The sequence below is a fragment of the Megalops cyprinoides genome, chromosome 23, assembly GCF_013368585.1.
Source record: "Megalops cyprinoides isolate fMegCyp1 chromosome 23, fMegCyp1.pri, whole genome shotgun sequence".
In the NCBI taxonomy this organism is placed as follows: domain Eukaryota; kingdom Metazoa; phylum Chordata; class Actinopteri; order Elopiformes; family Megalopidae; genus Megalops; species Megalops cyprinoides.
In genome coordinates, this window is record NC_050605.1 from 3115061 (window position 1) to 3138680 (window position 23620).

A 23620-nucleotide genomic window follows, 5' to 3' on the forward strand; every position below is an offset into this window, starting at 1 on the left:
GATACACGGAACACATATTAAAAACAGATTTCCGAAAAAAGTTCACGGTAATAATTGCGCGTTAATACAATCTATTTATATTACTTTCATTCATTTTTCAGCAGTTAAATTTTGGAAATATACAAACAATACAATAGTTTACAGTAAATTGATGAATATGTTCATTGTTTTGACCAGCACAAATTACAGTGAAGAACTTTTTTGTTTGAGGCAGTTTACAGCTTTAGCAAAATTGACAATTAAATTACAGCCATTATTAGAACGTTTGAAGTACTGACACATTCTATTCAGTTTACATACTATAGATGTCTTTCATTATTTGCATAAATGTAATAAAATGACACCAATTCCCCCATTTCCACCTCCATAAAAACCCGTTTGCATATTTCCATCTTGAACATTTCCACAAAATTAAGAAATTAATCAGCATTTTGAAGTTGGCGCGTTTTGGCCCTGCAATCAACAGAAATCACTCATCTATTGAGACTGATGTGATGAAAAAGAAACTGAATTTGATAAGATTAAAAACGAAGAGGGGAGGTGGACTTCGGCCGGTAAATAGTCGGTATATATTCAGATATGAAACGGGTACAATGAATAGAAAGCCAAACTCTTCCAGTTACTGCTCTCCCAAATATGATTAACAAGAACATGCTGAGAGAGCATCTCGCCTGAGAAGGGAACCCACTGTTGATCACGATTAATTTGGAGGCAGGCGGTCATGTCTACCAGTTTTCCCCCTAACCTTACATAGATTTGATTTGATTTGAGAAGGAGGGAGCCACTAGAAGAAATAAACAAGGAAACACTCTACACGCGCAGTACCAAGTTACCTAGACTCTGGGAAAAAAAATCCCAGACTTATAAATCCGATCAATAAAGAGACTCATCAGATCGCAAACACTTGACCAGGAGTTAAAGATCTGTGCAGGTGAGGTTTAGCATTATGTCCATTTCAGTTATGGAAGTCCCTGAGAACTCATAAACTGGACGCAGACCAATGATATTTCACACACTAAGCACATGACAGTTAGGGGGGCGAGGCTAACGGCTCCACCATCTGAGATTCCACACGAATGTCATTTTACCGTAAAGATTATGCTCGTTGCAATGCAATGGATCCATTGACTTTTAACAGTTGCTCCTACGTATCACTCTTCTGTTCAAAACTTAAAAATTGTGGTGCAGTTTGTATATACTGTAAATGTGTCGCATATAGAATGATTTTTACAAAAGTCTTATAAAGTAAGAAAATAACGAAACATATTAAATGTTTCCATTAACAAATAAATTGTACAATGCTATGACCCCATTGTGGGATTTTAAAACAGTTTACAATCTATACCGCCTGTCAGATAAATAGAACTGAATGAACAGTTTTGCTTGTAGTTGTGCAGAAAATACAAGTCATATCTGAGAATTTGTCTAAAGCTACTGTACAACAGATCAAGCAATGACTGTTAGATACACCCCTCAACGGTAATTTGGTAGGCTACTCGTATAGCATGTATCGTGGATTGACTGCGGGGACGTCAAAGTCTCTGCTGAAAACACAACGCAGGAAATTAAATGGCTGGTTATCCAGATATACCTTTCAGAGCAGGAGCAACCGGAGAAAAAGGAAAATAAAGAAGCAGAAACGCAAAAAAGGATAAACCACAGATACACACAGTAGCTAGATCGGTAAAAAGTCCTGTTCGGTTTGCGTAAAAACGATCCCCTTTTTCGCGCGTCCTTTCCCGTCCAGACACTGTATACATTAGACCTCGGCTCTCCGGTGACAGCGCGTGAGGGGGGCGTGGCTGGAATCAGAGATCCGTGCAGATGCGGTGCGCTGGAGAAGCCATGCGGAGGCTCCTCTCCGCGTTGGAGGAGACGGTAGAAAATATGGCGGTTTAAAAAGTCCTCTGCTCATCCAGTCCTCCCAGGTGTGTCGGAGGGGCAGGGCGGGGGACGGGCTGGGGGGGCTCTCGGGGGTTGGTGTGGTCGCGGTGGCGGAGTGTGGAAGAGGGGGGGTGGGACCCGGCGGGGTCACCCTCTCGTCACAGCGCCGTGGCCTCCCAGCTCGTTCCCCGCGGGACCTGGCGTCACTTGGTCCCTGTGTGCACTGTGGTGACAGTGGAGGGGCGTGGCCGGTGCTGCTCCGCCCCCACGGGGGGGAGGACCGCCCCCACGGATGACAGTGCCCCTGCGGGCGAGGCAGCTGCCGACGCCAGGCTACAGGGGGTAGAGGGGGCAGGCGTACCTGAACAGAGATAACACCTGCTTTAAACAGAGCTCCGCAGGGACAACACAGTTGCGACCTAGAGCATGCACTTGCAGACAGAGGATGGCAGGGTAGAAACAGGGTCCACGTGCAACGACCACAATGCAGCACCAACAGCACTAACACAACCACGTCCCTCGAATTCACACTTCCACAACAATAACAGAGAACACAGCTCTGCAGTGACAGGCAAGGCAGTTCAGTACTTACCATAGACAATACTGCTCTGACATCACTGACACAGCAGAGACCAGACCAAAGATTATAGAAAGAGTGCATTTACCACAAGACCACACATAAATGCAGTAATTTAACCACAAACACTAACTGAGGACTTAATTACGTTTTTTTGTCACAACCTGGGAAATCAAGGTGGGCAGCCATTGCAAAGGATTGGTTAGCCCAATCGAATGTAGGTAGGGTTACTTGGTGGGCAAGCTGGGAATTTTACCAGGGCACTGGGTTTGACATACTTTTATTCTTTCCGTAAGTGCCATGAGTTCCTTTAGTAATGGTCTCAGTGAGTCAGAACCTCACTGTGTAACATCCCTCAACTTAATTCATCCTCACTGCACCATGGAATTGAATTGGCTCAGATAAAGCAATTCCCCTACTGGCCACTTATAATGTTTCCAGCAGCAACATGGTTCCACAGGAGATCTCTCATCCAGGGGTTCAACCAGGTGCATTTCCCCTAAGCTCCAGCTGTTTGGCTTGAACAGGCTCTAGAGTGAAATGTGACCAATGAGAGCAGTAGGGAATGTCACTTTGGGTTACCTGGGTCTTGAGGTAAAGGGCCTCTCCTCTCTCATACAACAACAGCAAGAACATTCCCACACACACAGAACTTGAGCAGTCCAGTCAATTGATTTGTCAAGACAAATCAATCATAAACCGATTCAAGACATCCACAGAGAGGTCTGAGGAGAGACAGGGTACAGGTATGCTGTAAATGGTGGAACTCCAAGAGGTGTCCTTGTGCTTGATCTCTATGCATCATCAGGGTCAGTCTGCTTCTGGATCTTAACAGACTTCAGGCCTAGCAGAGAGGACTGAGCCACTTACAGAAGGACACTGTTCCGTGGCACCAGCTGGGGCAGGCAACAGAGCCATGAGCCCTGGAATTTTCCATGGGATAATGTGTTTACTCCAGAGGTGCTCAAATGTAAGCCTGAGGGAGGCTGTGCATTACAGTATTAGATCAGCCCTGTTCAGTACTGGCTGTGCTGTGCTTTGCTTGACAGACATGGACAGATCCTCTTACAGGTACAGTGTCTGTCTCTGGGGCTTTTATTGGGTGGGGCGGGGGTGTATGCCTGCAGGTTTATGACCGGCATTGCATTTTGAGGTTGCAGGATCAAGGTTGCACCCGAGACCAGCGCTGGCTGATTTGCTGGAGAGGAATTTGGCCAGATCGGTCCCAATGCGTCCCCAGAGCGCAGCCGCAGAAGAGAGCATTTCAGAAGGGGGCCGCTGTAACGACACTCTTTTTCACATATATGCACACAAAGCACAGGAGGACATGCACAGCTACACACATGCAGAATGAAAGATAACACCCAGGGAAGTACCTGCCCTTGTCAGGGAGATGTTGCGAGTTGTCAGGGTGATTGTATGAGTTTGTAGGGAGGATATTGTGAATCTTTTGTGTTGTCAGGGGGAACTTTTAGCAAACTTGTATGATATAGCTGTAGGTGTTAGACAAACCCAAACATCCAAGAGGGACGGGGGTGGTGTTAAGAATGTGGGCTGCTTCTCTAAGCTGGTTTGAGCTGGAGTGAAGCACACATTTGGGCAGGTTTAGCCTTCTGGGGGTGGAGGTGAAGGGAGGGCCTGGCGTGTGCCGGTTCGGCCCGGTTTTGCGTGGGCGCGAGGGGCGTCACGGCCCGTGGTCGGGCGAAAGGCAGGTGCCCAGGCAGCACTTACAGTCCTTGCGGGGTGGGTTGGCGGAGTCCGCGGACGGGCTCTTGATGTGCGCAGCGTTCTGGTTCTGGTTGCGGTTCTGGCCGTGGCCCGGGTGCTGCGAGCTGTCTATGCTGCTGCTCAGCTGCAGCCGCCTCATGTGGCGAACCACCGCCGTGGCATTGAAGGCTTGCTGGAGCGCGGCGAGTGAGAACGAGAGAGAGAGAATGAGAGAAACAGACAGAGAAAAAGATAGATGGAAGTTATGTCAGTATCACCAGCGTGGCCTCCTGGTTAGCGTCTGCCCTGCGTCTTGTCAGCCTCCCTCCAGGGCGTACTACAGCCTCAGTGATTGGGACTCAGCAATTACAGAGATGCAGAGTGGGTAAACACTCTGTCCCAGACTGGTGTCCTGTCCTGGGGGTGCAGTTGACAGTGAGCCACACAAGTCAGTATACGATCTGACCGTATGAGGCACCCATACTTTGACACTTTCTGACATAGTGATAGACAAAACACCACCGGTAGTACTGAATTAACATTAAATATCATTATGTATGTATTATAATAACATAATAACATGTGAGCAGTGTGCAGATGTGTGCAATTATGACAGGATGTATGAACAATATGAACTTCCTGCCATGACAGTCGGTACACAATCTCACTGTATAACCTATCACAATGGGATCCTGTTCGCTTTCTCACACAGCGATAGACAAAATACCACTTGTGTGGTACAAACAGACTGGGCCTGTCCAATGGTCACCAGACTTCAGTTTAGACTTCACAGTAACAAAAGGGAGCATTTGTCACACACTGATATTACTAATGTATGGAACAGCTTATCAGGACATGTACTGCAAGCAGACACCATTAAAGTGTTCAAGACACATAAGATGATGTTAAAGGTACAGGCAAAAAGTTTCAGTGGATGTCTTTTGGTCTTATGTTGATGCTGATAAGCAAGTTCATACTTATGTTTGAGGCACTTCACCAGAATCACACATAGGAATGACATTTAGAGGTCGAAAAACAGAATTAGTTGCATGTGTGATCTAGCCAAGACTAGTACCTAGTAGGCTAGTACCTACCCTCCATTTGCTTTTTGCAAAGTTTTTCCGGATCTGTCGGCTGACAGACTCGTGGATGTTCTTGCAGAGGGCAGTGTCCCCAGCGATCCTAAACCACACATCAGAGCACATCACAGCGGTTATGAAACACACACAGTCAAAAAAACTCACAATCCCATAATGCAGAATATTGATGACCCTGGTGCAGGGCTCCTGAGCAGTTCAGAAATGACAGAGAGATGCGCCAATCCTCTGTTAGGGCTTTTGCTCTCCTGGTGCATTGTGGGATTTGTAGTGTGAAAAACTGCCGCTGCTGGTGTGTGTATGTATCAGAGAAAACGGAACAAAATGGTTGTGGCTGGTGTGCAAAGAACGTTGCTATGAGACAATTATATAAGAGATAAGAGGTAAGCACAGAAACAAAACATATGAAACAAATAGAGTTTGAACAGTGTAAAGTGGCAGCCATATGACAGGATATTTCAAAGATCTAACCAAAATGTACTGTTGTGCCACTGAAAATCCTAACAATACAGTAGTATGTTAACCCTCTACCATTAGAAATGTAATTTGCAACTGAATACTGGTTTAAAGTGCTGGTGCTACACATAATTACATATGCTTGAATGATGGAGTGTTTTGAAATTGGCTGCAAATGGCATAGATATGTTCTGCAAAGGGACATCAAAAAGAGAGAGTGAGAGGGGTATCAGCCCTCCCCCACACAGCGTCTCAGGGTTTGTAGGTTTTTTTCTTGGAAGGCAAGTGGGTGTTATCAAATTTACTGTCAGAGGTGACTAACCCCCCCCCCCCCCCCCCACCCAGTACTGTGCTACCGGCAGACCCTCCCAGCCTTCACCATCTCAGGCCAATGCTCCCCTTTGGAAACGGAGGCGGTACTGATGAAAACTGCTGGCTTAGAATGTTGCCCAATTTTCAGCTCTAAACCCTTGGACAAAGGCCCAAGGATTGGACTGTGTGAGGCTGGGCGTCCTGTGGGTTTGAGATAAATAGCTGGATTGCATCAACTTAATAGCTGTTACTAGGCAAAAAAATCCAAACCCACGACAAAAAGCTGGTAAAACTGTTGAGCCCCCCCCATTCCCTCAAGGAGTGCTGTAGAAGAACTACGAATAATACAGAGCTTCTCAGAGGTTTCAGTTCAGGAAAAATCCAGGTTCTCACACTGCAACCTGAAAGGCACTGAAGTGACAAGGAAGTGACTGTCCCACTCTTTGTTCTGATTCACTGGCTGGTACTTTCACATTTTTAAGCACATACCTTTTCTTAAGGCTTAAGGTTACACCCGCCTTCTCACTCACTGTCTAATGCTATGAGGTTAGACTCACTCTAATGCTATAAGGTAAGACTCACCCTCTCATTCATTTTCTAATGCTATGAGGTAAGACTCAACCTCTCACTCACTTAAACAAGCTTACTGGTGAGGAAACAGAAGGATCTGTCCTAATGCTGTTTTTTACCAATACTTGTTTCATCCCTGCTTCCACTGACTGTGTTTTAAACCATGCAATATCTCTTATTCGGTCCTGAGCACTCCACGTTGGCACGGACACCCACTGGGACAGTATTCATTTCCTAGGCAACACACCGATCCGATGGCACCACTCCTCTCTCTGAGAATGCGTCCGCGCCCATGCATGTCTAACTCATTAGCTTTGTCACGACGCTCCTTCTGCAGAGTACCGTAATGGGCGATTAGCACACCCGAATTCTTGATGTGCCGTTAAGCGTGTTAGCGGCTAATTGGGAGATATTGGTTTGGGCTGATTCTGGCGAGGGCGGCAGGCTGGCCCCCGCCGCTGCCACTAACTGGGAGAATGTATTCACGGCGCTCGCGCGCCACAGTGACGACACAGGCAGGACATGTTTGCCACGCACGCTCAGTGAGTCCGTAACAGCATGGAAAGCAGCTGGTTTACGGACAGATTCAGAGTGTACTCACTTCAGGTTTTGCTCTAGACACTGCGAAGAGAATTTGTTGTGTTTTTACAACGTGTAACATGGAGTGGGATGTAAAATGCAGGGTTACATCACATGCCAGTCTTGACTGCAGTGTTATGGGGTAGAAAAAACGTTTTCACAACATTTTGTCTGCATAACTGTACCGTGGGATGGGGCAGTGCAGGACTGGGTCATGGCCCAGTCAGGTGTGAGGTGTAACTGGGTCGGAAAATGTTTCCACAACATTTTGTCTGAGTAGGTGCACCATGGAGAGGGACAGGGGCTCACCAGGGGTGACGGAGAGCCTGGTCACAGGTGTACCTTTTGGCAGGATCCTTCTCCATGAGGCTGCTGATGAAGTCTTTCGCTGTCAAAAACAGACACACATCTCTGTTGCAGCCACATCCTCTGCTGCATCTTCTAATTTCTATATGTTATACCTGCATCCTAATCACATAATACTGTCATATACAGTATATAGTCATATACAGTCATAGGTTTGGACACACCTGATTAAGATAATGAAAAATGCATTCAATCTAAAGACTTATGCTTAAATGCTTGACATTTTTGATTAGACAAATATAAATAGTGAAGTTGATGCCTATGTATGAGTTTCTTTCCAATTTTTTTGCCTACTTTGAAGAATCTAAAACATAAGATAGTTTTGATTTGTTTAACACTTTTTTGGTCACTGCACAATTCCATTTGTGTTATTTCATACTTTTGATGTCTTTACTATTATTCTAAAATGTGGAAAATGGTAAAAATAAAGGGACCTGCCTCTCACCTCTATGAGTACGTTTGTCCAAACTTTTGACTGGTACTGTATCTGACCTCCATCAACTACCCTCACACCAACAAGCACACAGGTACAATTGCATGCGCACACACACACACACACACACACACACACAAGCACATCCTCACAGCACGTTTGCCCAGTGAGTTTCAGACGAATATCAATCCTCCAGCCAGTCAGCGAGCCATTCCCACAATCCTTTGCTTGTTTACTGAATGCACGGCTGATGCGTCACCTCCCTTTCCTGTAAACCGAGAGGCTCTTATTCATGGTTTACTGGCAGCCAGCAGGAGTAAGGTAAAGTGCCTGCTCCTGGAGCAGGATCAGACTCACAGGCCTCTGGCGCCGACCCAGGGTACGAGTTCAGCACGGTCTCCCCAGAGACCCCCCCCCCTCCCACCCCCTACATTCCAGGGATGTGACCTCAGAGAGGAGCGGGGATGGTGGAATGGGGACTGCATGGACCAGAGAAGGGATGCTGACCCGACGGAAGACTGCAATGGCCGAGAATGAGTTCAAAATGCCCCAACGTACATCCAATGGGTTTATGAGAGCCTGATCCACTCAGTTCATGCCTGTGAGGATGCATGTTATAAACGTATGCCATTACTGGCAATAATAACTCCACCAGAACTTTGCGCACAACCCTCTGACCAGGCGAACAGTTCGGTCCTGAGTTGGTTAACGGAAGAAGCACTCCAACGATCAGAACAACAGCAGCAATGAGCCAACTTTGCAAATTAGCTTCCCATCAGTGTGTGTGCTCTATTTCACAAACACAAACTTTATTTAATTCAGGGGTATGTGAAATAGCAGACACCTGTATTGTCCAACTGTGGCAGAGAATGAATTGTTCTGCCTGAACAACAAAAATGGTAACAAATATCCCACCACTAACACCAAAGTGATTTGTATCATCCCATCCTTGGTGACAAACAGATACTATTGAAACAGCAAGGTATACTCTTTATGCTCAACTATGCTTACCTACAATTTTGTTCTTTGCTTGATATTTTTCTGCTATCATTTACTGCAAGTAATACATGAATAATAACTGGCTGACTGAAAAAGACAAAGAGAATAATGTGTGTCTCTCACACGCACATACATACTTGCCACATTCAGCACACTTGCAAAGCTCACCTGAATCTGATATGTCATCCCAGTACGGGGCATCGAACTCGTAGTCCGCCTTCAGGATCTGCTCGAAGAGCTTGGAGTCGTTCTCGTCATAAAATGGCGGGTAGCCACACAGCCTAGTGAGTAGGAAATGAGATCACAAAAAGAAGACAAATGGAAAACAAGGGTTAAAGTGTTGAAGGCCAATGTGGCACAGCCAGATAGCTTGCGTCCAAGTGCATCTTTTGACATCAGCTTCCAGTAGCGGCCAGGGCACATTGAGGGTGGTATCATTGTTTAAAACCAGCTCAATTCAGTCCAGTTCCTGCTGTCAGCAGCCTACTAATGCCACCTATTTGACAATGTGCGCTTCCTCTACAGTATTAAACTGGATCTGGACTGGTTCCAACCAGTCCAATGACTCCACCCTCAATGTGCCCTAACCACTGACAGAAGTCACAAAGAAGATGGTTACAACTGACAATGGATTCGTTTGTGAAGTACTGCCCAAAAAAATCTGAGAAATTAGCTTTACAACACATTAATGATCATGTGCAAAGATTATTTGGACAGCAGGCAATGGTGTGTTGTATTAGAGAAAGTGCATTTGCAATAAAAGGACATAACACGAGTGCAATTTACTGTGCATGTAGTGTTATTGTTACATTTTGCTTTTTAATCTAAGTGGACATTTAAACCCCTTCCAGCTCATTACCGGCAGAATTGGACTGAATATGCAGCAGAGATTTGGTTAAATGCAAAAGCCTTTAAAATTCCTTTCTCCTTGAATACACACACAAAAACAGAGAGAATCTCACTGCTCCTAATTTTCCGCTTCATTTGGGCAATGTCGGGCTTGTGTTTTTGTGTGCTCTCGCGTTTTGAGATTCCAACCCTGCTTCCTTGTAAGGGAATTAGCGATTCTCTCGCCTGATTACCAAAGCAATCTTCACACCTGAAATGTGGCTAACAAGGCGTGTGGCGATGAGCTGGCGGAGGCCGCGGTGTCCGCTAATCGCCGGGCATCTCCGCACGGAAAACTCAGCACGACACTCAAGGAACCCAGGAGCTGTAACTTGCTCAAGAGTCGCAAGCCTACGAGAACCCTACCGGGGAATCAAAGCTACTCAAACTTAACCCTCTGACTCATGCATAGCTCTGACTGGCGTTCCGTACGGCTGACCAGACCGCAGATTCTTTCATGGATAACCGAAGATCGTGGATGGCAATGACACAGACCTACCAAGAGATTAATGCACGTGTGCAACAAAAACAGACCCTCACATGGCTAATTCTTTTCACTAGTTCTAATGTGAGCAGTGGTAATGAGAGGCAATTAATCAATTACCAATGGTCTGTTTATAAAGAAAACACTAACCAAGAGAATAAATGCACGAATGTTTTGAGACATGAGGCATGGGGGTACTGTTTAAATATCCTATCTAAAAATCTCAGTACAGTGAAAGCAATCTTCTTCAGACAAAGCCCAGATGATTTGAAGATTTGAAGACCTAAATAAGCATCGCAGGCATATCGGCAGCAGTAGCAGCCTGGGAGGGAGAATGTTTGAAAGCCCTTCAGTATACTTGCAGTGTGCTCTGCCACTTGTGCATTTCTAGTTCTAGTTGTGCACTTCTTTCAGTGTCTAAAACACTGACCCAAGGCCTGTGTTTGCTTTGTTTCCGGGATATTTATGAGGGAAACCTTTTTGGTACAGAGTCCTCCAAACAGACGAGTTCTCTCAGCCAGAGCAGACCTCTTGAACAGAAGCCCTGGCATTTCTCATGTAGAAGAAGATGTGTTTTGAGTGCACAGCTGCTTCCAGCATAGTAACCACGCTATTATCCTGTATGCCACTCATTCAGAAACCCGGAGCACGCCCGGTAGCTCTGCTTCCTTCAAAGTATTTTGTTTATCGTGCATGATCCTTTTTTGTCTCAGAGCTTAAAATAATATTGACAACAATAGAAAGTCTGGCCTTCACTGATGTAGCAATGTCTAGTTCTCAACATTACAGTGCTCCAAACATTGACAGGAACAGAGCACTAAGCAAATGACTTCATCCCTTTGTGGCTTTCACTCCTAGTGTGGTCAGTCTGGTCATTTTTTCCACAGATTTATTTTAAGTGAGCTCAAAAATACACCATAGCCAATTATCCAATTTGCTTGTTGGTTGTTCTGCTGTTTTTAAAATGCACTTTCTGTATTTTAAAGTGTCAATAAAGCCTGTGGTTATTTTCCAGAGAGAAACTATACATCGCAGTATGACATTTTCAAGTTGTGAAGAGCTGGAGGCTGGGGTAGAGATTAACCACCTAAACTGCCCTGTTAACCAAGCACAATAAAAGCCTTCTGATAAACTTGGTCACATGTAATGTCCTGCCACTGTGTCTCAAACCACCAAAGCACAGTCCTTCAACAGCTGTGGTTAAAATGCATCTGCAAAAAGCAATATTTTGGCACCCAAAGTAAGTGAATAATAACTAAATTAGCGTGTAGCGGGAAGCTAACACTGAAGGTGAACACAGACTGGAAGCAGCAAGAACCACAGAAGCAGGTGCGGGCTGCCTCTCCACTGCACGCCACAGACCTGATCCAGTTATGTAAGGAAGCCAGGAACAACACCGAACGCAGGGAAATGGAGACAGCCTGCACTGTGTTAACCTCACAGAGTCGGGGGGAACAAGAAAAGAACATAATTATCATAACTAATTAAGTGCTAAATCACTGTCTTTTGGGATGGGGAGCTGGGGTACTTATGCTGTAATGCGCCTGTGTTTTGTTCATGTTGTGTTGTTCCTTGTATCTCTTTTATGTGCCCACAAACTCACTTGTCACAGAAATAAAGCATGTTTTTAATTTGAATTTGACGCAGGCGGAGGAGAAAGGGGGGGAGGAGAAAGTTTTAAAAAAGATTGAGAGAGAGCAGCAGAGAGAGGGGAAGAGTATTGAGTCTTGAGTGTTAATTGCTTTGGCAACACTGTTTGTCATACCAATAAAGCATATCTGAATTTGAATTAGAGAGAGAGTGAGAAGGAGAAGGAGAGGGGAAGAGGGAGAGGGAGAGAGGGAAAGAGAAAGTAGAAGAGGAAGTAAGAGAGAGGGAGAGGGAAAGAGAGAATGGAAGAGGGAGTGAGGTCTCTTGTGCCACCCTCTCTGCATCTCATTCCACATTACAAAGAGGAAGGGTCTGAATACATGGAGAGGCCTGCTTTGTCAGGTATTATTTGTCAGGCTTTTGGGCTTTCCCCAACTGCTCTCACTCTCATAAGAGATAAACTCTCCTTCAGGTCCCTTTGAAGTTACAACACTTGCAAACCACAACAAATGGCTCTATGCGTCATTCACTCGTACTTAATTCAGAAAACTGAACTCATAACCAGATAATGTTGAAACGCGGTGATCTTCCAGCTAATTAGTCTGAGATGTGACTGTTGAAAAGAATCACTTCAGGAACACAATGACCATTTATGGTTGCTCTCCACGGGTTTTCTCTGAGGGGAAGGGGGCGGGGCCATGCTAAACCGCTCCATGCTTTCGTCTTTGGTCACTCCGCTCCTGTCGATATTCGCTTCCTGTCCCGAGCGCATGTCAGATTAGACACCTTCCTCCCTCATATCACCGTAAAGCCATCATGGCAAGTGACTGGGTGTGGCAAATCCCAAAAAAGCAGACAAGGGGCATGGCTTACCCCACTGGGGGATTCAGGGTGCACCAGTACCTGGACATGGGGTCTGTTTCAGGGTGAGAGTTCATGGGGGGGTTACTCACAGAATGTAGGCAATGACTCCGATGGACCAGCAGTCAACAGCCTTGCTGTAGGGCTTCTGCGCTAGGACTTCTGGAGCTGAAGAGGAGAGGCAGAGAATACAGACAGTGTCAGAATACAGAGAGACTGGGAACAGGACATACCTGTATCACACCATCACCAGGGGCTTACAGTTAACCACTTATCTGGCTAGATCCCACAGCGCTGGTGACAAAGGACTCTGCGGTAGGACTAACATCCCAACAGTCTGCTCTGTGGCCCTGTTATATAATGCCCCTGGACACCACAGAAACCCCAAGGAACTCCCAAAAACCTCTGAACAGCAGTGAAAAATACCAAACCGAACAGTGAAAGGGAGGTTGGTTTTCAGAACTAGTGGGAGTTCAGCCTGATTTCTGGGATTCGCCCTCTAAGTGCGACCCCTGCGGAACTCTTTCACTGCGTGGGGGGTTCCTGTGAATGAAACCTCACAAGTAAAGGCTTACTAAATACAGGATGTGTGCTGTATCCTACAGAGCCAGGACAGACATCTACAGTTCAGCAGATGCGCCCACACGAGGAACTAATACATAGCTCAATCCCATGATGCATTGCACCAGCTGTGGAACTCCAATCACTGTCTCTCTCCATCTCTTTCTCTCCCCACAACTCAAAGGGATTTCCTATTATTCTATGCAGGCCAAATAGCTACAGATTGAGGCTGATTTATGACAAGATCCTTCAGAAAATTGCTCTGCACCACTGGATATTTTTGTAAGAGATGCAGCCACACAGTACAGGTATAATCCCATAATGCATTTCATCAGCCATCAAATTCCCTTTTTTTCCCCACATCTGCCATGCCACTTCTTATGATGTAGTGCTGTAACCCTACGGATCCCACACTGCAAACGGATCTCATGGAGGTCCCCATTGTAGACCACAAATTATACAACTGCAAATACTAAAAATCATAAATGATTTTAGAGAAAAGAGTCACTTGCACATATGCACTGAGGTCACCCTCAGTGGGCAAACATTCAACCGTCACATTCAATTGGCAGATCTGTTCCAGTAATCGTGTATTTCTATGTCACAGCATTACAGATATTTAGCAGGTGATGGTGTCTCTCCCCCCCTCTGCTGTGCAGCAGTGACAGCCTGCAGGGATGTCATTATGGTGCGCTGGCCCGGCTATGTAACCGCAAGGCCAGGTCTGGAGTTTATGGCAGGAGACTGCCGAGGCTCACAGGAAACTGTGTCAGTTGTAGGACACATGCACATGTGGAAACCAGTTACCCGAGTCTGGAAGTTTATTTTCTTAAAATCCCCAGGAGGCCCACCCATCCAAGGAAGGATTGCGCTGCATTTTTCTGGCTGTGTGTGTGTGTGTGTGTGTGTGTGTGTGTGTGTGTGTGTGTATGTGTCTGTGTGTATATGCACTGTATGTATACATGTATATGTTTACTGTGTGTGTGCACATGTGTTAATGTGTATGTATGCACATGTGTTTGAGCAACTGTGTGTGTGCGTGTCTGAATGTATGGGCTTGTGTGAGTGGAATGTACTTGTTTTTCTATGTAAATGTGAGCCTCTGCTATCTCCGCTGAGCAGCCTTGACTCAGAGCCAAGGGCTGTAACACTTCCTGTAACACTTCAAAGCCTGGTGACTCTGTGGGTGATTGCTAACCCTGGCAATCTCTGGAGCTGATGACTCGGACTCTGTGGGTGATTGGTAAGCCTGGGGACCTCTCTGTGGCTGATGACCGGGGTTGTGTGGGCGATTGGTATGCCTGGGGGTGTCTCTGTGTCTTATAACCAGGGGCTCTGTGGGTGATGGGGTAAGCCTGGCGATCTCTCTGTGGCTTATAACCAGGGCTCTGTGGGTGCTGGGGTAAGCCTGGGGATCTCTCTGTGGCTTATAACCAGGGCTCTGTGGGCAATTAGTCAGGCTGAGAGAATGTTAGTCATTTCCTTCAGTCAGGCTGTCCTCACTGATCTCTGTCAAACCCCAGCATAACAGCAACCCAGCAATAAACAAAACATGCTCACAAAATGCAAAGCCCCGCTGTCATCAGAGCAACTCAAGGCAACATGCTCAAGTAAACAACTTAACAAATCTCCTTTCGAGTGACGGAGAGGTTCCGCAAACACAAAAACAAGTCAGAGAAGTGATGAGCAACATATGGAGGTCTGGGCAACTTTGACTTACATCTTTGCCAGCCTGCCTCTTATCCTGAAATTAATGCAAGTGATTCTTGATGTCTCCTTAATTAAATCGCAAAGATCTGATTACTGCTGTTGCCTCAGCATTGAAAAAAATCACATATAAACTGGGTGTTTTCATCCTTAAAAGGGCATGTGGTAAACTGCATTACATTCTTTTTGGGTTTCAAAGTGTCTAACTAAATCCCCAGTCTTCGTATTTACTTCACAGACAATTCATTTGTTATTTATCTGAATGAGTGACTGGATAACCTCTCTATGCCCCATAAGCTGTAAACTGTTTGGCTGAAAAAACCACAGGCACTATGGGAGGTGATCATTTTTGGTTAAATTTTTGGTTTGGTTATCTGCATTTGATTGCCATTTTGAAGGTAAGACAAGGTAAAGTATGGATTATTTAAAAAGCAAACCTCAAAATTATCAACCCCTAACTCTAGGAGGGCCACAATCCTTGGGCCACCACAAGGAGAGACGCTTGCTTAAATTTGCCAAGCCTGGTGCATCTTTTCAGCATTACGTTTCTGTGTCCCGTGAGTCCATTTACCCTTCAAACGGACTCACGGGGGTCCAGGAGAGAGGAGGACTGAGCTTTGGGTGGCCCTATGGGGAAAGTTCCCTAGGTGCCGTGCCCAGACATAAGCACCACAGAGGGTCCCAACTGCAGCAGGTCTCTCTGGAACAGGCTTACATCCGCCAGAACCCAATATTGTTCCCTCTTCATTGGCTCTGTGCTGTCCCTGGTCGCCATGATGATGGCTGCCCTCCCAAAAGAGTTTTTGAGATGGAGCTCATTCTGTTCCCTGTGCCTTCACTGCTGCTCGCTTAGAAACACTACATCCAGGTAAATTGTTTGGCTGGATGTGTTTCTTCCCCAGGCAAAATTTCTGCTCCAGACCTCTTTCAGCTCCTGATTGGATATGCTTACTGGCTAAATAAGAATAGTAATTGACAATTTCTCAGAAAGCAATGCTGGGTACCACTGAAATCCCATACTGACTTTTATTCTTATTTTAAGTTGTCATGTCTGCAGGTTTGGAAAAATCTTACCCTTGTTTTTTAAGAATATTGATATTAATCAGAAAAAATTGCTGGCGGGTTCAAATCAGAAATCACTATTAAGTCCAATCCGTGAACAATCTTTCAGTAAATTGGTATGTTTTGTTTTTTAGTTCAGCTCTTTAAAGAGATGGATCACTTGAAAAACTCACACCTGTGGGCTGCCTCTCTCTAATTTCTGGAAGACTTTTTACAGATTACAGGTTTTATAGGTTATAACTTTTATATTAACTGTTTTACAATGCACTGTAAATATGCCAAACATGAGAAAAAGATGTCAATTTATTTTATAGTGGGCCAAGCCTTTAAAGAAGAATTTAATTCAAAACAAAAACTTTATGAATGTGTGTGTGTGTGTGTGTGTGTGTGTGTTCTGTATGCGTGTGTACGTGCACGTGCCCTTATGTATATGTGTATGAATGTATGCATGTGTGGGTTTGTGTGTTTGTGCATGTGTATACATATGTGTGTGTAGGTGGAGTATGGTTGTGCTGCAGCTTCTATGAGAAATATGAAACTCCAGCTCTTTCTCTCCCTCACGCTTCCATAACCCTGACCAAAGCTTTGGTTCTCCAGGGATTCTCAAACCCCTGTCAAGTTTTAATATCAGCCCCCAGGCCTCTTGCGCCATTCTCTCAGCTGAAACTGCATTCTTCGCTCTCCGAGCACAGCACGAAAATCCACTTACAATATCCATTCTCAGGGCCTCAGAGCATTTTTAAAAAAATGCCTTTTGTTGGAGCTGCGGGGGGGGGGGTGTGTTCCATTATTGAGACATCAAAGACTGCACTGAGTTTCGCCTTTCTTAAAGTACGATTATAGGAGAACGAGAGCAACGCAGTCACACAGAGCCCTTATTTCTGTACGCTCTTTGGAAGACTCTTAGAGCACTGTTGCATGTGCTGGGTATTTCTAGTCTATGGGCCCTGATTGGCCCCCTCACAGCTGTGGTCTGAGCTCTGCTCGGTCAAATACAGACTCCCCCCTGAATGGATATTCCAGCAGACAATGATAAAGGGAATGCATTTTTGGCTGAATTAAAAGCAATTGGTTGAAACGTTTGCTGCTCTACTTTGCATCTTTCAGCTGAACACTCCTGCACTTTTTTACATGCAAGTCGATTATATTCATTTTTGTGATAGATCTCTGAGTCTTGCCTTCTGACAGTGTGTGGTCACCTCCATCTCTCCCTCCTCTGCAATGGCTTGCCCCTACGCAAATACAGCAAGCCCATTTGTATTTCCTTGACTGAGCATGAAAATCTTCCCTGCATAAAAGCACTGAGATTCCAGACTTAGTGTTCGCTGTTCACGGTGTCCTTAAGTATCATTTGTTCTTGAACCTGATCTCATGTTGGATTTTGGGAAAGGTCAGAGGTCAATCTCCTAGTGTCCGTTGAAAAACAATGGTGTCCACACTCAAAATCATGGCTGTTAATCACAACGCCACACACATTGTCAGAATTAAGATGTCTTGGAGAACTGAGGATGCCGCTATTATGGCCTGGCTTAAGAGCCAGCTATATGCCTTAAAAAGTACCTTCATTTGTTTCCATCAACCAGTTTTCTCTCAGTTAAATTTCCATCTTGTTCTGAAAAGCATGAATTAATTAAGAACTAAAGAATGGATAAATTAAATTTAATAATTGAAGATTTACCAAAGAATGAGCCTCTTTGCTTTTTACGTATCTTTTAAACGTAGAATACTATGGAGTCTGAGACTACATGACGGAGATATAGACAGGAGAAGCGGATTAATCTGAGACCTTTTTCCGTTCCTGAAGTGGAGTCAACTGTCGCGCTGGCGCTCCTGGAGTCGCTTCGGTCCCCGCATCGCGGCCGAGCTCTGGAGGAGGGATTACATCAGAGGTCGAATTCTGCTCTGCTTTTTCCTCTGTTTTTCCGTCGTTTGTGACATTTCGCGAAGCTTCGCCAAACCACAAGAAAAAAAAACTCGTCTGGTTTTCATTTACCAATTACGCTTGCTACGTAACAGGTTCTATTTTTACCGAAGAATGTGGCGTTTTTGGAATTCGATCACGGGAGCGTGCTATTCCGAGCACCATACCTCACTTACATTTACTACCTCTAATACTGGGGGTTCGGGGGGGTCTGGAAAGCCCTGCGGCTCTCTCCATCAGGGAAATGGGAGACGCAAATATCAACGGAGCCAAGCTTACGGCGGAGAGGCGGATAGAGCTGGAGCATCTGGTGAAATGCCCATTTTTAGAGAAAAACGCCGAGCCGGGAAGGCTGCTCCGCAATGCAGAGACCCGGTTAGAGTGAGCGAGCGCATACCATAGCGGTGCATTCATTCCGGCGCGCTTCTCCACTTAAGGAGAGTGGAATGCAGTGAAAAACTTTTTTTGCCAAGAGGTCATGAGGCACACAGGTGGGGTATTCTAGGGTAGGATGCAGAGTATGTACTTGCACACGCATTCTTACGTTTTGCGAGTTGATCACAATGCTGGATTGATTTCTATAGTAAGCTCTGAATTTATGTAAAAAAAGCTCTGGAGAATCTCTAAGCGTTTCTCAGTGAATTGGACTGCTGACTCACTCCCAATCACAGCCAATGTGTAGCACCCACCTGTGCACAGCAGCCATTTCTCACCGCTCATCAGCTGAGGCGGAGAGGGAGGAATTACTAAACCAATATTTTTACCGTGTGTGCTTGCGCGCTTTAAGAGTGTAAACAGACGACGCCAGTGAACCCAGTGACATTTTGTGACAAGAGCTCTCCGTCTGCCACCGGAGATGTTATTTATGCGAGGTATACACACGTCCAATATTTGCTCGTTTTGAAAAAGTGGTGTTCGGTAGAATGTTTAGCCGACGCTGCAAGCAGGGCCAGTGCCCCGGCGCTCACAGCACTGCATTGAGCATACCAACGCAGGTCCTGTGCCACCGGCAACGCTTCGGGAATTAAAAAGCAAAAGTCCTCGGTCAGGTGTTGCTATAACCCAGCAACTACTCCGCCCGAATGACTACATTATCAAGAAGTTTTGCTCATTCTATAGTTGGGCACTGACGTAATTCTGTGTTACTGCCACCAATGTATTGTAACTTCAGAGAAACAGTATACAGTTCTGAAAGATTTTCACACGTCACTGCATAATCAGACAGCAGAGCAAAGGTCTGAACACCCAGCTACACACGTAAATCCACACCCCTGCAGGTAAGGTTTTAGAAGGATCAATGACACTTTAGAGATTAGAAATTACATTTTTTGGATTTTTCGCTGCCTAGGAAAACACACTGCTTTACAGAAAACTGTACATTTCCATATCTATGTTGATTCCACAATAATGTGCAGACAGAATAAAATGTAGACATTTTCTGGTATGTATTTCATTATCACGACTCTAACAGGACTAAGGATTAAAAGAGCTGTGTTAATATTTGGATTACTTGTATTGCTGTGACTGTTGAGCAGTAAGAACATTACAGTGCACTGTATAAAGGCTGTACCATGATTGGGATAATGCAGCCGCAGCGGATTCTATGAGCCCGTCAGAACGTGACAGACACACAACACAGTCTGGAAACGTGCTGAAGAGGAGAGATCGTGACTGGACTGGGCGATTTGCATTTCATTTCTTCTTTCTTTCCTTCTCTTTTTCTCTAACTCCGTGGTGACGGGCTCTTTACAGCAGCTAATAAGGTTGAGGAACGTCCCCTGTCAGCGAGTGATATAAGCCCCCATTAAGAGCAGGTGGTGAGAGATGTTGTAGGGGAGACAAACGCCGCGCGGCCGCATGAATCAGCAGGTCTGCACCGATTACCCGCATCATGGGAAACCCTCAGGTCTAATTCGTTGCTTTGATTAACTAAGCTTCTCGGGGGACTGATTGGGGAAAAACGCGCTAACAACAGAGAACCGACCACTGTGGACGTGCGGAGAAAGAGCGAGAGAATTCGTCTCATTTCTTCATCTAATGGGGTACAGCAACGACAAAAGCAGAGGTTCGCACTGCGGTGGAGAGGTAGAAAATCAACATGGCCCACATGTTTTGTGAAATGATGTCTCATTTCAGTTTATTACTATATTTACTTGCTTAGCAGACACATTTGCCACGGGTCGCTTACATTCCATACGTCCAACATCTGGCACGTATTCACCTCGCACAGCTGCTATTTTAATAAGGCACTTAGGGTGATGGGCTAGCCTACGTTGACTAACATTCTGTTGTTCACTCCGTGGTAATTTTTTTAGCAGTGTTGGACAAGCTGAGCAAGTGAGGGGTCCCTCCTGGGCTTTGACCCTGTGACCCTCCTGGTTATGATATCAGAACCCCAAGCCACACTGCACAATGCTCCCCTTCTGAAACCACTACCGCCTGGTTTGTGAGTTAGGATCCAATCATGGGAACTTTGCTAAAAAGTCTCTTGTCAGGGTTACCTAGCATCCCCCTAATGACTATATCAAAATATGCTGACACTGATATGAAACTCAAACATGCGGGTTCCCTGGGCTGTCATCGGGGACTGAGTACCACTCTCTTCCCCATTTCAGGGGGCTTTCAAAAAAGGCCCTCTGGGTCCTTGGACTTCTACAGAAAATATGACTACAGCTGCTTCGTAAAAAAAATACACAAGAATAGATGTGTCATAAAAGAAATATAACCACAAGTGAATCAAATACAAACACAGCTCCTTTACTAGAATGATATGCATACAGTTCCCTCACTGGAAAGATATAAGTACAGCTCTGTCATAAGAGAAGTATAAATACAGTTCCCTCATTATAGAGATGTACTGTCCTGAGCACCTGGCCTTCACTGTGAATTCAGACTCACCTTTAGCAGCATCATCACACATTCAGTGCACATTGAGGCAGATCCTCAAGTTTCATCAGCAGGACTCGATGAGACCATCCTTATAAATGAATAATAAGGTCTCTTTGATGGAGCTTTTCAAGTCAAGTGAGATTTTATCTATCTGTCTATGCATTTCTCTCTGTCTGTCTCTCTCTCTCTCTATACATTATATATGTATATATATATATATATATATATATATATATATAAAACTGATCACTGCCTGCTGGGCTTCTCCACAAGCAAAAAACATTATTATTACAAAGAGGGGAGACCAGCTTGCTGTCGCACATATTTCAACGTGTTTACTCTACCACTGTGCAGTTTAGTCAGAAAGTCTGTCAGAACTCAGGGCATCTTTGAATGCGAGCTTATGAGGTAAGATTAGAGATGCCGCGGCTTTGAGCTGACATGCTGAGGTTTGAGTGGGGCCGACTGACTCAGTTTCCCTGTAACGGAGGAGAAAAGCAGGCGACTGTGCTGCGCCGGGTCTGTCGGCCTGTGATAAACTGGCACTGCAGATGTGTGCTGCAGTGGAGTGGAGATGGATGGGGAAGCCCAAGGGAAGCTGTGTCTCCTGTACTGGGGGTTCTGGGAAATTTAGTGTGTGTGTGTGAGAGTGAGTGAGGGAGTGAGTGACTGTGTGTAAATGAGTATGTATGGGGGTGGGTGAAGACTGTAAATGTGTGTGTGCAAGAGTGAGTGAGTGTATGTGTGTGGATGTGTGCATGTGTGAATGTGTGCTTGTGTGTGTGAGAGACAGTGTGAGTGTGAATAAGCGTATGGAATGTGTGTGTGAGTGTGTATGTGTGAGTATGTGTGACTACAAAAATCAGTGTCTTCCCTCTTCCAGCCCTGTGCCATCATCTCATTTAACCCAGCGAATCCCCCTCCCGCAGTGACAGGGGCCCTCTGCCACGGAAACCGATCCCACACCGCACCGCTGCAATCAACGACAACTGCAAAGGCCGCAGCTGGGAAACTTCCAACATTCTACGAAAGCACACCTCCAACTTGTGATATCAGGTCAGCGTCTGGTGATATCCAATATCCTGTCTCCTTGCACAAAAGCTGCCCCCGGTGGGTTATATCAGGTCAGAGCCTGCTGATACCCAATACACTCCCTCTTCCCTCAGCTGGAGTGACACTGAGAGGGTCACTGATATGGAATTAGCAGCTTGATTACATCTGCTGAGAACAATAGCCAAATATAGCCAGGAATTCTTCCTTCCCAGGAATCTCTGTTTTATATCTGGCTGATGCACGAGTGGCTGGGGTTGCACAGTGTCCAGTAGCTGTTCTCTGTGAGTGGATTCATTGGGACAGTGATTGGGGGTGACTGAGGTGAAGTGGATTTGGCATGTCTGTCTGTATGCGACGGGGTGGGGGTGGGGGGGGGGGGTGCCTTACCCACGTATCCCGGTGTCCCGCAGGCTGTGGACATGACGTCTCCTGTGCCCTCCATCTTGGACAGGCCAAAATCGCTGATCATGATCTTGGACTCATCCTGGGGGTTGAAGTAGAGCAGGTTCTCTGGCTGGGGAGGGAGAGAGACCACTATAGCGTTACACATGCTATACTCATATACGCAGACACAAATTGCATATACACATACATACACACACATACACTCTCTCTCTCTTACCCTTTCTAACAAAGGCAAGGTAAGGACGGCGGAACGGCGGGGAGCCATTAAAACCGTGGAGGATCTCCGTCGCGGTAAAATATCGTGTTAATCAGAGAAGCAATCAACACCTTTTACACTCCTGAACGCTCTCTTTCACGGGGCTAAAAAACATTCTGTAGCAGCAAGCCAATTATTTCACAGTCTCTTTTTTTTAACGAGAAAAAAAGCAACCGCTTTGGAGATGTACAAACGCACTACAGATGGAAAGGTCCGCAACTCAAAAACGCTCCCCCCGCAACGGCCTGACCATTAAAGCCGCCTGTTGCTAAAGCGCACGGAGAGAATGAATCGGATTCAGTGCTGCGGGTTAGCGCTCGCTGCTTTGTTTGATATTCGCCGCGCACTGTACCTCCGCGCGGTGCGATCTCTGCAGCTTCATAAATCACAATGCCGTACCCGTAAAACGCGAGCGCTACAGCTTAAAAGTCCTACGAACGATTCGCATTAATCATAGGTCCGTGTTTCAAACGAAAAGCGACATCAGCGTTTTCGGCACTGTAAATAGCTTGACTTTTAAGTGCGGTCCCCCACGGGTGTAAAGCGAGGCTCCCGGTCTCTTCCTGTATGACGGAGCTCGTGAGAGCGGGGTTCAGAAAGCCGTACTTATCTCACTGTGTTGCTGTCGCGTAGAAAGGTGTGAATAGGAGATTTGACTTGATTACGGTGTGAATGCAGGTATGCATCTTAGCCTGTTTCTCTGGGTGATGATGTAGGTTTGAGTGAGAAAGGACTTTGAAGGGGGAAGCCAAGGTGAGGGGATTGTCACATTGGGACAGGGGGCCACGTGGAGGTGTTAGTACTGTACCTACACTACACTTCTTAATGCAAGTGCTTTCCAGGTCTCATCTTCTGAAGACAGGTGTTTGTGTGTGTGTGTGTGTGTGTGTGTGTGCGTGTGTGTGCATGCGCACGTGTATGTATGTCTGTAAGCATGTTCATGTATGTGTATGTGCTTGTGTG

At 45.7% G+C, this 23620-nt stretch overlaps 1 protein-coding gene across 2 annotated transcripts in view; it reads right to left on the minus strand.

Annotated features, from left to right (window-relative positions):
- Positions 1-233: 233 nt before the first annotated feature.
- LOC118770406 (calcium/calmodulin-dependent protein kinase type 1D-like) overlaps positions 234-23620 on the minus strand; it is an 87634-nt gene continuing 64247 nt past the window's right edge. Inside the window, exons 5-11 of one of the 2 annotated variants that reach the window (XM_036518053.1) lie at positions 22384-22510; positions 12896-12971; positions 9149-9261; positions 7525-7570; positions 5263-5350; positions 4193-4361; positions 234-2245 (exon numbers count right to left, since the gene is read on the minus strand). In XM_036518053.1, the coding sequence (XP_036373946.1) occupies positions 2088-2245; positions 4193-4361; positions 5263-5350; positions 7525-7570; positions 9149-9261; positions 12896-12971; positions 22384-22510 (777 nt within the window). In that variant the 3' untranslated portion in view covers positions 234-2087. Of the gene's footprint in view, positions 2246-4192; positions 4362-5262; positions 5351-7491; positions 7571-9148; positions 9262-12895; positions 12972-22383; positions 22511-23620 lie in introns of both variants that reach the window. The other variant, XM_036518052.1, reaches the window with a different exon arrangement.